Source organism: Panicum hallii, chromosome 3, assembly GCF_002211085.1.
Source record: "Panicum hallii strain FIL2 chromosome 3, PHallii_v3.1, whole genome shotgun sequence".
Lineage (NCBI taxonomy): Eukaryota > Viridiplantae > Streptophyta > Magnoliopsida > Poales > Poaceae > Panicum > Panicum hallii.
In genome coordinates, this window is record NC_038044.1 from 9,591,555 (window position 1) to 9,605,897 (window position 14,343).

A 14,343-nucleotide genomic window follows, 5' to 3' on the forward strand; every position below is an offset into this window, starting at 1 on the left:
AAAGAATTGTCGTGGACCAAACGTTTGATTCCTAGTGTTTTGGTCCTTTGTACTGTTCCTGAAGATTGCTGGTTGCTTCGTGTATCTACGGCAACCCCACCGATAGCGATATCTACGGGCCCAAGCAAACTCAGGGATCCTCTAGTTGCAGGAGACTGGGAAATGTGATGATGCATGCTCGAAGGGAGCTCATCAGCACTTGCAAGTTGCAACGAACGAGCAAATTTGATAAAAACCAAACGCGCAAAAAACAAGGCATAGGCATACACAGGAATTGTACGTCCAATGGAGCTGGTAACTTAGATAGGTTATAAGCATATTGGATAAACAATCATCCGGATTCCAGGAGGCGCGACCAGGGAATCCCCAAGGCGGCAATTGGTTTCCCCAAACCAAACCAAAAGAAACAAGATGCAGCGCTGCACGCAATCCAGTTCCCCACAAGCGCAGCAATCACCCCAACCAAAAGAAAGCAAACTTCCCAGACTATATACAACCTCCCCAAAAAATGGAGCCTCCCTTCAACATCATCCGGCTCCAGGCCACCAGCTTCCGCACTTCCCTGCATCCGTCACCATCAGCAACCAGCATCAGCTCTGGTACGGCTTCTGGTCCTCCTTGCCGGACTATCATCAGCTTCACTAGCATTTGCACTGCTCCGAGTCACCCTGCGGCCACTGCTCACAACAGGACTACCATTACCTTCACTATCCACATCACCACTCTTCCTGATCCGTTTCACTGGAGTGCAAGTAGCCTCTTCCACAGCAGCAATGTTCTTCTTCATCCTTTTAGCAGGGGCACCATCTGTGCCAGTCTCAACATCACCCTTGCGCTTCTTTGTCTCTTTCACAGCCTTTTCTTCAACTAACACATCCACCACTTCAGTCACATCCATCTTGGTCTTCTTATCATCTTTTCCTTCCTCCTTGATTTCAACCACAATTTTCACAGAGCCATCAGCATCAGCACTGTCTTGCTCATCCTCATTCATGCTGCTTTCATCCTCTTCCTTTGCCAAAGCACCATCATTTCCCTCTGACTCGCCATCACCACATTCCTCAGGATCATCTGAAGCCACCTTGGTGTCACCTTCTTCAACAGCCTTGCGTTGCAAAGACTCGATCAGCTCCATCATTTCTCGGTTGATCTGAAACAAAAAAAAAACATCACAAAGCAAAGCATGTGACCAACTCTACCATCTGTGCACCATATATGCCTCTCAACAAACTTATATTTCATCATACCTGGGGATTTTCTAGGAAGTCACAGATGTCGGTTGGGCAGGAAGGGCATTTCTTCACAATCTTCTGTGCCCTTAAGGTCCGACCACCACGGCTTCTTTCCCTCATAGACGCCTGGCTATCATATGCCCCAAGCAAACAAGCCTTGCAAAAGTTGTGAGCACAAGGAGTAGTAAGGGGTTCTTTAATCACCACCCGGCAGATAGAACAAGCAAACTCTGCAGGACCAGAGGATGTAAACTAATTCTGAGATAATGCTTTCACAACATCATAAGAGTCACCTCAAAATAGGTCAAACAGAAGGACACAAACCTTTCAGTAGCCTCTCAGCCACAGACATATGAGCACGCTTTGTTGCTCTCCGGATTCGTTTGTCAGTCTCAGGATCCCCAGAGAGAACGGGCTTCTTGCTGATTGGCGGAGGCACCACCCATTTCCAGCCTTCTTTCTCCTATCACAATGAAATATAAGCAGTTCATAACATGGTACAGTAAGTCAGCAACATTGGAAGAAGAGACAGAGGTACATACAACATAGTCCCATGAAGGGCGTCCTTTCCTCTCTGTTATATCAGTTGCACCTTGCAGCTCTTTTATCTTCGGCAATGGCCTTGGACGGTCACCATGATCATCGCTTAAAAGCCAAAGCATAAGATGTCAGCAAGAACATGCCCCTTTTCCTTAAGATCAGGAGCTATAGTCTGGTAGCCACAAGGCACGGTATTTCATCAAACCTGGTCCATGGAGCAGGTTCATTATCACAGCGTACAAAGAGATACCTGCAGACCTTGAACTTACCCTATGGCAAAAGACAGAGTATTCATTACATTTCAATATATTTATTCGATTTGTCAGCTCATGGTATGCAAGCATGGAGCTACATCTGCACTCTGTACACAGGAGAACAAAATTACCTGAATACCAATCTTCCTCCAACATTTCTCAATTCTGTAAATTCCATCATACCTCACACCAGATTCAGGAGCATACGAGGAACGCTTCTCTTTGTGCGACCTATTTAAGAGAATGTAGCGAGACAAAATTTCAAAGATTGTAGGATACGGAGTAATATAGACTGTAAAATTAGAAACCTCAGGATTTAACAATTAAGGAAACTAAGAAATGGACAGAGGAAAGACCATTGGCATTATTGAGCACAGGCAGGGCTCTACAGTCATATCTCCACATCACAGTTTCGAGTGTAAGAATGGCAAAAGGAAGCATACCGCACAACCCTGACAGGGTAGCCCCTCAAGCAACTAATGCGTAAAGCAGCATTCAGCTTCTCAAATTTCTGATCCGATGATTGCTCCTTGTTTGTCCGCTTGTTCCCGCTTAGATCCCTTCCACCACTGCATTAGTAGATATAATTTTGCAGATGTTTCAATAAGGAGAGCACATCTGGGATCCTCATGAAAAAGAACAAGTGGTAAAATTTTATTATTACCTTCCGGTGTAAAGAAACCACTCTCCATGGTCTTCATCATCTTGATACCCTCCTGAGAGGGCTACTGATTGTGCACCATATGTAGACTGGCCAGCAATACCAGCTACATGAGGAAAATGGGCACCCCATTGCCTGCACTCAAGACGGTCTTCCCATGTTTCCCCAACTCGAACACCAATATTCCTTCGGGGGTCATTTTCTGCAAGAATGGGGCCAAAATGATCAGGTGCAATGGTCACAAAGATCTGGCCACTAGAAGCGTTTGCTTTCCCAGCCTTCTTAGCCCTGTCAGTTGTAAATGCCTTGTCAGGCCTATCATCATTCCGAATATAGTGATATGGAGCTGTAGAGCCTGATGAGTTAGGATTCTTTGAAATCTTGGCCATCCGGATAACTTCAACTAGTGCAGAGTTAATTCTTGGTTGCTCAGCCATTTTGGCCGGAATATGCGCCCGACATTTCCCACACGTCCTTTTCCCATTCTGAATCCACTTCTGGAAGCATTTCAGGCAGAAGTTATGGCCACATGGTGTCTGCAAAAGACAAGTGTATGTAGATTAGAAATGGCACAAGCAATTATTGAATAGATGGTACATAAAACGTTGCATTCATACTATGTTTTACAAAGTGAAATATACAAAGAATGTGTATAGAACAAAGGGTTAAAAACTCTCAAACTGCAATGTTAGTCATCTTCTAAAGATCCTGACAATAAGTTACCAATTAAAGAACAATGAAAACAATGAATGGTTTGATGATGACAGCTAACAGGTTATGAATGTCTCGTGCTACCCGGTAAGTTTGAGAGTAGGAAGCGCAATAAACCATTACCAATGAACAAGCATGCTAAATAAAGAAATGTTGCTCTGAACAAAAGTTAGCAGTATGTAGCAAAGATAGGAGACTGCGACCTATTTGTTATGGAAAGATAGCAAACAGCACTGTCAAACAGCTAACTTTCAAGGACAGCCTATTTATTTACAGAAAGTTTCCAAACTCTGTGGGCAGCTAATGTTTCTGAATGCTGACGAACAAGTCTATTTCATATGGGAAGTTAGCAAACAACATTGTCAAGCAGGTGACGTTTTTGAAAGATTTTAAGATAAACGTAGGAAATAAAAACAGATGCTACATTTAAGCAAACAACATTATGATGGGAAGTGAGCAAGCGACATAGGTGAGCAGCTAAACGTGGGAAATAAAAGAGATGCTAAATTTAAGAAAACGTTCTCTGTATCAGATTTAAGCAAACGTGGGATTAATGCCACTCCACTCACAGTAGCTCTAGCTTGGAAAGCGGAATATATGTGCAGAATAGACGGAAATACAACGTGACGGTAAAAACACTAGGAACATATCCTCACATCTGAAATAAATAAATAATAGACGGCGTGAACATACGGAAGGAGCATTTTGATGTGAACAGGCCGAATCGAATCGGAATGGAGAAGATCTAAGGGCAAAAGTAAAAGGAATGCGGAAGATGACTCCGTTGATCAGCACTACGGGCATGTGATCTGAGCAGTCGCAGTGTGACATTCAGCAGCAAGATGATCTGGTACTAGAGAAGAGGCGTGGGTGAACGAAATCGGAATGGAAACTTACCGTGACGGGGCGTTCAGGAAGCTTCATACAGAAGACGCAGCTGAAGTTCTTCCCCACGATCTCGAGGGCGTCGTCCGCCGCGTCGTCGTCGTCATCTTCATCGGCGGCCGCGGGGGCGGAGCCGGCGAGGAGGGCCTGGCGGTGGCGCGCCTTCTCCTGGTCGGAGAGGGTCTGGTCGGCCTCGATGGCGCGTATGGCGGCGACGAGGTCGTTCCCGGGGCCGGCGGGAGCCGGGGCCGGGGAGGAGTCGGGGGAGCAGTCGGGGCAGCTCCAGCTGGCGGCGTCGGCGAGGGCGGGGGGCTTGGAGAGGCACGGGGAGTGCCACGGGGTGGCGCAGGTGGAGCAGCGGAGGAGGTCGACCTCGGGCGGGGAGGCGACGCGGCAGACCATGCAGACGCCATCGCCGTCGCAGGGGAGGTTGGGCATGGTGGAGGTGGCGGCGGCTGCGAGAGAGAGAGGGTTCGCGGGGGTGGTGGAGCTAGGGTTTTGCGCGGGCGGAATGCGGAGTGGGGATTGCGGGGAGGAGTGGGGGAGGAGATGAGGAGGAGGGGAGGAGGCGATGGGAGGGGCGGGTTCAAATTTTTGGGTTTGCCGCTGGGCGGGCGGGCGCGGCGGCTCTCCAATTTCTCCAATTCCCCCCGCCACTTCCTCCCCCTGCTGCGACGCGCAAGGGGAAATGAGATGGGTGGCCCGGCAGGGAAGAGGGGGAGAGGTGGTGGGGCCCACTAAACGTCGCACCCTCCTGCCCGCATCTCTCCGGTAAAACTCGCCAGTGTTCTGACTGCCAGCGGGTCCTGTTTAGGTTCGGACCCACCGCTCAGTGGATGTGAAGTCGCTGTGCGGACCGTGAAAGAAGTTTTCGGAGCCTTTCGGGAAGGGAGCGCCAATTGGAAAGACGGGGAGTGGGGAGAGTCGTTGGGCGGCTTCGTGGAGTGACGCCTTTGCCCCTCCTCCTGATTTGATTTGATTTCTCGCATACTCCGAACACTCTTGTCCGCGCCCCTTTCAATTTGAGTCAAACCGAAAAATGCTCGCACCCGGGCGATGGCATAGAAAATGTTTTTTTAAGAAAAGGGCACCTCAATCAGTTTGAAACGGTTAGTCATAAATCATTCAATATTCATTATAGATTTTGATCGTGCCAAAAAAATCATCAGTACAAAAGATCATTTTTCTAATAATTTAACTTTTAGTTCAACATATAGCAAATATGTAAGAAACCGTCGAGCGAATATTTACTCAACTCTTTCCTTTTCTAACACAAGTAACCCACAAGTATTAAGGGTATTATATGCATGTGTGGAAAATAGTAAGAGCCTCTTTAGCAGGATTTTAAAAACGGCTCGAAAACTGGTTTTGTCTAAAGCCATCCATGAAACCGGAAACAGCTTCTATTATGAAGTCGTGGCAGCTTCATGAACAGCTTCCATCTTGGTGGAGACAAAGCTGAACTGAAGAAGCCGTTTTGCCAAATTTTTTGGAAACGGCTTTAGCGGGAGACGGAGCTGTTTTTGTTACCACAAAAATGGTTTATTACTAAAGCAATTGTTAGTCAAAGACTTATCCTAATGAAACGAATAAATCTTATAATTTCAAACGGATCATGTATCAGACGTATGTTAGGCTTTTCAATATAAAAGGTCAAATCTTTTTTCTCTTTAAAAAGCTTTTCAGTTGACACTTGGCAAGATCCAAGAGTCATCAATAGGAAACAGGGGAGCCCGCGCAGGGGGTGACAGGCTTCGAAATCACATGACGACAGTGTACAGTGTCCCCTCTCTCTTGACCGGTCAGGTCCTCAACCTCAAGCTCAAGAATTGCATGGTTCCTCGGAACTAAATTTTAGTCTCATCATATCATATCGGATGTCTTATCGGATGTCTGAATATCAATTAGAATTATTAAATATAGTCTAAGTACAAAACCAATTGCATAAATAGAGACTAATTCGCGAGATGAATCTATTAAGTCTAATTAGTTCATAATTTGACCATATTATGCTATAGTAAAAATATACTAATGATGGATTAATTAGATTTAATAGATTCATCTCATGAATTAACACCAGCATATGCAGTTAGTATATTAGTTTTATAGTTAGCTCATATTTAATCCTTCTATTGACATCCGATATGATCCAGACTAAATTTCTAGATCCAAACATCCCCTTAAATAATTTGCTTCATCTTATGTTAGCCCAGCTTGAATCTGTGCTTGCCATGCCATTCAGGTAAGCAGCTGCGGTGGACAGTGGCATTGCCAAATTCTTTTCTAAATGTTGCCTTTCGATATGTTGAAGTGATGATAGCAACAACAGAGGCATTTTCTCTCCCTGTACTATCTTGGCAGAAAGTCCTCTTTTTATGCATTTGAACCTATTCCTCTTATCTATTCTTCTCCAACTTTTGTATTGGAGAGATTCCATCTCTCTCTCTCTCTCTCTCTCTCTCTCTCTCTCTCTATATCAAATTTGTTGTATCAATAGGCCTTTCAAAAGATAAAATCACTCGCCTCCGTGTAGAATCAGCCATTTGATGATTACTGCTATTTGTAGTAGATACCATGCAATCTAAAAGTATACATGCATAAGCTAGCGAATTCCTTCCCTGCTTTTTTTTCATGTATAGAGAAATGGAAAATGGAGAGAAAAGGAGACATGATGTTGCCTTAAGGATTCCCAACCCAACCAACGGAGATATACTAAGGGAAAAGGGAAAAGAGAAGAAACACCAGGAGACTTTTCATATTCATTCTCTTACTGTTCATCTTTTATATGAACGTGCACACTGCATCAAAAATTATGAGGGCAAAATCTAGTGCTACTATCTCGTATGGCATGGAAGGGAAAAGAGATGAATTTCCTATCGTGGCAATCTTTTAAAACTCTTTTGATGTGATAGATTAAATTATAGGCAGATTTTTCATCCACAGCCAGATAATTTCATACGCCAACGAGTAACCTAGCGATCTAGTTTATTTTATAGCTTGTCTGCTTAATAATCAATTGCCAATAGGGAACAACCATTGAGATAAAATATTATTGAAAGAAGAAAAATGTCTACTAGGTCATTCATGCAGCAAATAGGGACTTATTTGTGCGCTGACCCGCTGGATTATGCAAAAAAATTGGATCATAAAAAAATCCAAAAGGTTGATAAAATGAAATGTTTCACCTATCCCATAGTCTAACAATTTACATTTCGTGGCACCTATAACACTTTTCATAATGCACGTACCAACGAATCATAAATTATCATAATAGACTACCTAGAATTCCGAGTCTCTTGGTCGTGTGGATCCTCCCTAATACTCCATCCCAAATTACATTCGTTTTGGAATTTCTAGGTGTATAGCAAAATATATGTATCTAAAAGAGCTAAAATGAATTATAATTTGGGACAGAGAGAGTATAAGATTAGAATATAGCGGGATCAAATCTCAAACACCATCACAAACCTTGGAGAAGTCGTTATACTATATTAGTATGGATGTTGACACGTTGAAGTCGCTTTCTAAGCTCAATTTAATTAGTTCCCGAGTGACTTTGGTTCCTATTTGTTGGAAAAATAATTGTACACTTTGTTTCGGTTTGCCTTGGAGGCTGGATCTTGTTTGTCCAGGTCCTTGAGGAAGACCGCAAGAGAACGGTTTGCAATGCTGGCTGACCGCTGACATTGCGAACCGTCCAAGGTGCGGAGAAGGAAATGCGCCAACGTCAGTACTAAAATGGGATCGAGGGTTTTCTTCAAGGGGCTCGATGCAAAATATCCTGAGAACTCCCACCGCATCGATCTGGTCCGTTGTTTCCGCATCGTGTGGCCGTGGCTGGACGGCAACACGGCCGCACCGCCCCTGAGGTGCTCGTAGCACCTGACCCGACCTGTTCTCTCGTCTCTCCCGTTCATTCCCTCTCTATCTCTCCGGGCTCCGGCCTTCCCTTCCTTGCGGCGACGGCTGCGCGGGCGAGCGGCGCCATCCTCGGCCAGGTCTTCGTCGGGCCCGGCACCGGCGACGAGTATCCACCAGGTACGCCGCCCTTCCGTCCCACCCCCTCCCCCCGCGCGAAACCGAGCTCCCCAAACCCTAATGTCAGCTGTTTTTATTCGGATCTGACCCAGCTGCAAGATCCGCCCCTGATCTTACTGTCTGGCGCTTTTCGCTACGTTAATACGATCTATACCGCACCTGGTGCTCGTCGATCCAGCCGCTGAACGATTTCATCTCGCCTCTGTTTCAGGAGCCACTCTACTTCAGGAGTCCGCTGGGGGCATGGAGCACTACATGATGAGGCTCGGCACGGGGGGCGGCCAGCAGCTCTCCAGGGTAGAGCCGATACCTGACCGAAGGTCGAGGTTTTGGCAGATGGATGCGCAGCCTGGGGCTCGAATAGACCTCATCTGCCCTCAGCCTCGCCGCGCCTCCCGCCCGCCCTTCCTCATGGACTCGCTCAATAGACCCAGCCCCAAGCCTAACGGGTTAGTTCTTTCCTGTCTCCTCTACCCACCACGTACTTGCATGAACCTTGGATTTTTTAATTCTAGGTTACTGTTAGTTGATTTATCTGAAATTGTGGCACCTGCTGGATAGGCCATAGGCTGCATGTTTGTGTAATGATTTTTAGCGCCGATTGGTAGGGCATAGGTTGCATGCTTGCGCACCTGCTAGATTTTGAACGCCAATTGGTTGGGCGTTAGTTGCGTATGCTGATAGCGAGGACAGCAGATATAGTATTATTATAGATATGCAAGCTTGCTTCAAAAGTTCAAATTTATGATGCAGTATAACGCGACAAATGGTGTGAGATACGTTCACATTAGCTGCGTGCGGATAGGGTTACATGTGGCGACAAAGGGTACTCATTCAGGCAGGATTTCACACATGTCCGTTACAAGCTCTTGTCAGCAGCATTTGCATTTATTTAGCAACAAAAATCAGGCGATTTACTTTATGTAGTGTTGCACATGCTACTCAATATACCTGCTGATAGACTGCTGTACGTTGCAAAGTCACGATTGCAATCGTGCACATTTATTAGTTAGGCAAACTGGAAATGTTGGGTGCGGTTACATGTACTGGTAAAGTAGGTAATAACCAATGGATAGGATTTTGTATTTTGCATGGTACGTTCCAGATCGCTGAATATAGGATTGGCAAACTTTGGATGCTTGACAGTTGCAGTAGCCAAGCAAAAGACTGGCCCTTTTGCTGACAGTGTGTGTTCTGTGATGGCAGGGCACTCCCACTGTATAGAACGGACTCCACTTGTGATATCCTTGACCTCATCCTTAACAAGGTATAAGTGGTTTTCTTGGTATTGAAAATTTAGAGACTGCATGTTTTTGGCACTATTGTATTCTTCTGGATATCTAGAGTGATGGACAACTTGCTCTCCCCTGTTTCAGAATGACCCTGATGTGGATACTGATTCAAGCAGCCAGGCGGGCTTTTTCTGCGGCTCACCTCCTGTGCGCACTAACAACCCTGTTATCCACGACCCCCTGTTTGGTAAGAAAACACCATCCTTTTCTCCTCTAGGGAGCTCTTTCGGCAAAATGGGAGTTGGAAGAGTCGAAGTAGGTTCTCCGTCTTGCGGGGCGAGCAGCCCAAAAGTAAGAATCGAAGGTTTTGCTTGCGGGAACAAAGAGCCCACCAACTGTGCAGTTACATTTGCCTGAGCATTTGATGATCCCCATTGACCCTAACGCTGTTTTGCACCCTCACAACCTGTACATTGTCTGGCCCACCTGAGGATATAACTAGTTTCTTTCTATAAGCTGCTAGCTGCTCATTCAAGAGCTGAGTCAGAGTCTTGAGTCCAGTGCCTGATGCCCTTGCGGTTGTGGCTTTTGAAACTGCACAATCGCAGGGAGCAGAGGTTTCGAATGTACATATGAGTTGTTCGTTGTACCTAGTAGATGTTGTATGTGTCTAGTAGATGCAGTAAGGTTGGGTCCATGTGTCGGTGTCTGTAAATACCGTGGTACATTTGGATTTAAGTTGAAATATGAAATTTATCTTATTCTGTTGGCGTGCTCTTCATTGGTTATGAATCATGAGCATCGTGATGCTGCTGCAACAATAGTTCTGAATGTCTCTGTTTTATGTGGCTCTGAAGTGTGGCTCTGTTAGAGATGCCAGATGCGCGTTCTGATTTCCTGGTCTGGGATTGGCAAAATACAAAATGTTCGTTCCTGGTGTTTTGCTAGTTTGGGCTTCGCAGCTGCTTATATCATGCAAGTTGGTATGGACCTTATTAAAACAGTATTGTATCTGTGTACGGTATGATTTTGTGCAAAAGCAAAAAAGTTTTTCCTTTTGAAAAACGTGCCGGAAGTAAAGAAGAATCTCTGCCGGCCCAGCCCCCCGTACAGAGCTAGCTTTTGTCCCTATCGATCATGTGAAAGAATTCCGAGTAAAAGTAATGTGCGTGCGCAGGGAAGACAAGAAGTTACTACTGTTAACCCTTGTCCCTTGGTGTCATCAGCAGGTATGGTACGTTTTTCCTGAAATTCCTAGGACGCAAGCAGAGAGCATTTTGCAACAATATAGTTGTACGTAATTTACAACAGCCAATGGTGCTGGACATGGGAAGGGATTTACAAATGGAATAAAGAATGGCGTGCCATGTCAATTTACAAATGAACCAATACAAGAACATGAACCTGAATCTGAGTCATTCAACTAGCTTGCTGCTTGCACATACATATACACATGAACAGAACAGGTAACTGAATCAGGTGCTTGGATGAAACGAATCAATGATCTGTACAAATGAATCCAATTAGTCGATGGACCGGTTGCGACCGAATCGATCTTCGATTTAGTAAGCTAAGAGCTGGGGAGAAGATGAACCGAGCTCAAATCTGTCAGCTCCATGTTTTCCCCAAAGCAATGCACGCTTGCAAACATCATGTGGTAGAGCATCATCTGAGGATGGCCCTGGAGTGCCTGAGGATCATGTGGAAGGGCGTCACCACCGTTGGGCGCCTGGGCGGCCTGGCGCTCAATGCTGCTGGAGCAGAAGCTTCCGCCGCCGGCTTATTGCTGGTGGCGTTGGCCCTCCCCACCGGCTTGCCCAGGCTATCCCGCTTGCCGCCGCTCTTGTGAGGAGTGCCAGCCGCCGGCGCCGGCACGGCCTTCACAGGGGTGAATGGCAGCTTGGTCTGCGACATGGCGGGCCGGTGGCGGTGAGCGGCGGCAGGCGCGGAGGCGGTGGAGCTCCTCCTGGTGACGGCGCCATCGCGGCCGGCGAGCTGCATCGCGTGCGGCAGGCTGGACTCGAGCAGCAGGACGGTGGCGCAGTGCTTGAGCACCTCGAGGTTCATGCGCGCGTCATCCAGGCTGCGGTGCTTCTGCTTGCCGATGCCGAAGTAGGTCGCCAGAGTGGCCATCTTGAGGTCGCCGGCGCGGCGGCCGAACTCGGCGGCCAGCACGTTGAGAGAGTCGATCACGCCGGCAGGCTCCGGGGCGGGGCGGCCGATATCGGCGAAGGCCTCCCGGAGGCGCGGGCAGTCGAAGCGCTGGATGTTGTGGCCGGCCCACACGCGGCCTGTGTCCGGCAGCAGGTTTCGTGCGTCAAAGGAAAGCTAATAAGCGAAGCTCATGTCGTCGACTCAGCAATATGATCAGGCATGGTTGCCCGACGACCAATGGAAGAAGAAGAAGAGGCGCGCGTACCGTCGAGGATGTCGAATATCTTGTCGGCCACCTCCCGGAACGTGGGCGCGGAGGCGATGGCCTCGACGTCCGTGAAGCGCCTGGAGACGGCGGAGAGGTCCCCCGGGCGGATGAGCGTGTCGTAGCTGGCCACCTCGACGAGCTTCCTGGGGCACACGAGGATGGCGCCGAACTCGAGCAGACACCACCGGCCCGCCGGCGACGGCGCCGTCGTCTCGACGTCGAAGAAGACGATCTCGCTCATCCTCCTGTTACCGCAACCGTTCATGGATCGATCGGATGCAACGAACGTCGTCTAGGAATCGAAGGAAGGAAGGAAGGAAGAAGATCTAGAAGCTGGTCTAATCTGGGACGCACGAGTTCGTTGCTTCCTTGTTGGTGTCCCTATGATCTAGCCGCTATATCGATCGATCCCTGGATGGAAATGGGTTGTCGGTTGATTGATCTCCGTGTTCTTTCGTTGTACCGTTGCATATATAGATACATATATATATCATCGAAGCCGACGGTAGGAGAGGGGATGCGAATATTTGCGTCGGTGGTGAAGGTTAGCAGTGGAGGGGGGTTACTGCCCGCCTTGGCTCGCTTGCAGCTCAAGTTGTGCTCTCAATTCTCTGGCGGCGGACTTGCGTGCATTGCCTCATTCATTTCGTGTGCTTCCCTTGCTTGCTTGCTCTGTTGCCAATTTCAATCGGCGGCGGAGTCCTCCCAACAATTGCAATGCGCTCCGATAGCTAGCTAACAGTGCGTGCAAGCAAGGCCCAAGCAAACCCAAAAGCTAAACCCATGGAGCGACGCAACCGGCATGCGGCTACATGCCCTAGATCGCCGGCAAGCCTGCAGTCCCCGGCTGGCGGCGTTCTGTCCCAGCTGGCAGACCAAAAAAATCATGCTTCATCATCGATCATCAAGTCGTGGAGCATCATGCTTCGCTGACGATTTCTAGACCAAAAAAATCAGCAACTCCCAACGATGGGCAATCGTCCGATCAAAAAAAAATCCGCGCTTTACTTATCATCAAGTCGCTTGGGAAAATAGGATATATATATATATATATATACAAGTTTTATCTACACTCGCTGTACCATCAGTATACCACCGTGCGTATATCCACATACTCATTTTGAAAGTATGTTCATATACTAATTCTAAGATACTTCAAAGGGATACGTACGAAAAATTAAGCATCCCTATTTTTTAAATATATCATAATTATACTAGTATATAAAAATAAGTATGTCCATATGCTCCATGTATGGTCTAATATGATCACATACACCTCGTACATGCATTTCATTGGGCTAGATACGCCCTACACATGCATAAGATATATATATATAGGAGTAGCTACAAGCGTATGTAAAATGGATTTTTCCTATCTATCTCTCTCTATATATAACAAGTTTTATCTACACTCGCATATAGCTACTCTCACCATTAGTATACCACTGTGCGTATGTTCATATACTAATTCTAAGATAATATACAAAAATTTTAAAAGCACCCCTATTTTCTAAATATATTATAATTATACCTTAGTACTAGTATATAAAATTAGTATATCCACATATTGTATGTATGGTCACATCCCCAGTATATATATTATTATACATGTTCTAAGTATGATTACATGCTTCACGTACATGCTATTTGTTGGATCAGATACGTCCTGCATCATGATATATATATATATATATAAGAGTAGGTACAAATACGTGTATATATATAATTATATTTCAACACGGCACGGCCGGGACGACGTCGATGCGATATGTTTTGTGTTGTGAAGCGAGGTTCCACCGTGCAGCGCTTACCGTTAATAATTACTTTCGTCATAGATCATCATCGATCGATCTGTTGCTCTAATTTTGCTTTGCTTGTTGCCTGCGCAAGCAAGGCGCGGTTACAGGCGGCGGCTTGGATCTCCGATCCACACGACTTCAATTCAGGTCGATGCATGCAGGGGATAAGTCAGCAGGAGGGAGGACAGGAATATTCTCTTCTCCTCCGCCATGGCAAGGGAAGGGATGGAAGGAAAGCAAGCAAACTTTATTAGGAGGAGAGGGAGGGAGCGAGTATTTGCTTCCGTGAGTGCATGGGTCGCCGTTCTACCCACGCAACCTGCCCGCCGTGGCTGATTGATGTATAAACCATGCATGCTTCTTGCTTAACCCTCGCTGCCGATATAATAAACTTGTGAGAATTTGACCAAGCAGGGCTTCTTTGCTTCCGGCCACGTAATTAATTAAATTAAAGAGAATGAAAGTACGTAGCTCTGCAAGGGTATGGGATATGTGTCTAGATAGGTCAATTTTTGATTTTTTTCGCAAAATCCCCACCTGCAAGCTAATAATATAAGTAGGGGCTTGTT

At 46.5% G+C, this 14,343-nt stretch overlaps 3 protein-coding genes across 3 annotated transcripts; 1 reads left to right on the top strand and 2 right to left on the bottom strand.

The window, feature by feature from the left end:
* Window positions 1-274: 274 nt before the first annotated feature.
* Window positions 275-4,936, bottom strand: LOC112884547 (E3 ubiquitin-protein ligase ORTHRUS 2-like). Its single transcript, XM_025949954.1, has 9 exons — window positions 4,296-4,936; window positions 2,691-3,223; window positions 2,470-2,595; window positions 2,158-2,257; window positions 1,978-2,042; window positions 1,775-1,877; window positions 1,557-1,695; window positions 1,248-1,462; window positions 275-1,150 (listed from the first exon to the last, which is right to left on the bottom strand). Exons 1-9 carry the CDS (start codon window positions 4,719-4,721, stop codon window positions 578-580), a joined length of 2,280 nt encoding a protein of 759 aa, XP_025805739.1. The 5' UTR covers window positions 4,722-4,936; the 3' UTR covers window positions 275-577.
* Window positions 4,937-8,178: 3,242 nt separating this feature from the next.
* LOC112886148 lies at window positions 8,179-10,314 on the top strand. Its single transcript, XM_025951945.1, has 4 exons — window positions 8,179-8,321; window positions 8,533-8,770; window positions 9,528-9,588; window positions 9,698-10,314. Exons 2-4 carry the CDS (start codon window positions 8,565-8,567, stop codon window positions 9,968-9,970), a joined length of 540 nt encoding a protein of 179 aa, XP_025807730.1. The 5' UTR covers window positions 8,179-8,321; window positions 8,533-8,564; the 3' UTR covers window positions 9,971-10,314.
* Window positions 10,315-10,851: 537 nt separating this feature from the next.
* LOC112884201 (protein NEN4) lies at window positions 10,852-12,579 on the bottom strand. Its single transcript, XM_025949565.1, has 2 exons — window positions 11,973-12,579; window positions 10,852-11,844 (listed from the first exon to the last, which is right to left on the bottom strand). The coding sequence occupies exons 1-2, from the start codon at window positions 12,238-12,240 to the stop codon at window positions 11,219-11,221; spliced, it is 894 nt and encodes a 297-aa protein (XP_025805350.1). The 5' UTR covers window positions 12,241-12,579; the 3' UTR covers window positions 10,852-11,218.
* Between the last annotated feature and the right edge of the window lie 1,764 nt (window positions 12,580-14,343).

What these genes read in the sequence shown, in the direction of transcription:
- LOC112884547 (XM_025949954.1), bottom strand. Translation starts at nt 4,721, where the DNA reads ATGCCCAACCTCCCCTGCGACGGCGATGGCGTCTGCATGGTCTGCCGC. An exon ending in TGGTTTCTTTACACCGGAAG is followed by an intron (nt 2,596 to 2,690) that starts GTAATAATAAAA and finishes CTACTAATGCAG; the next exon opens with TGGTGGAAGGGATCTAAGCG. An exon ending in TACCCTGTCAGGGTTGTGCG is followed by an intron (nt 2,258 to 2,469) that starts GTATGCTTCCTT and finishes TCTCTTAAATAG; the next exon opens with GTCGCACAAAGAGAAGCGTT.
- LOC112886148 (XM_025951945.1), top strand. Translation starts at nt 8,565, where the DNA reads ATGGAGCACTACATGATGAGGCTCGGCACGGGGGGCGGCCAGCAGCTC. An exon ending in CCCAGCCCCAAGCCTAACGG is followed by an intron (nt 8,771 to 9,527) that starts GTTAGTTCTTTC and finishes CTGTGATGGCAG; the next exon opens with GGCACTCCCACTGTATAGAA. An exon ending in TTGACCTCATCCTTAACAAG is followed by an intron (nt 9,589 to 9,697) that starts GTATAAGTGGTT and finishes CCCCTGTTTCAG; the next exon opens with AATGACCCTGATGTGGATAC.
- LOC112884201 (XM_025949565.1), bottom strand. Translation starts at nt 12,240, where the DNA reads ATGAACGGTTGCGGTAACAGGAGGATGAGCGAGATCGTCTTCTTCGAC. An exon ending in GATATTCGACATCCTCGACG is followed by an intron (nt 11,845 to 11,972) that starts GTACGCGCGCCT and finishes TGCCGGACACAG; the next exon opens with GCCGCGTGTGGGCCGGCCAC.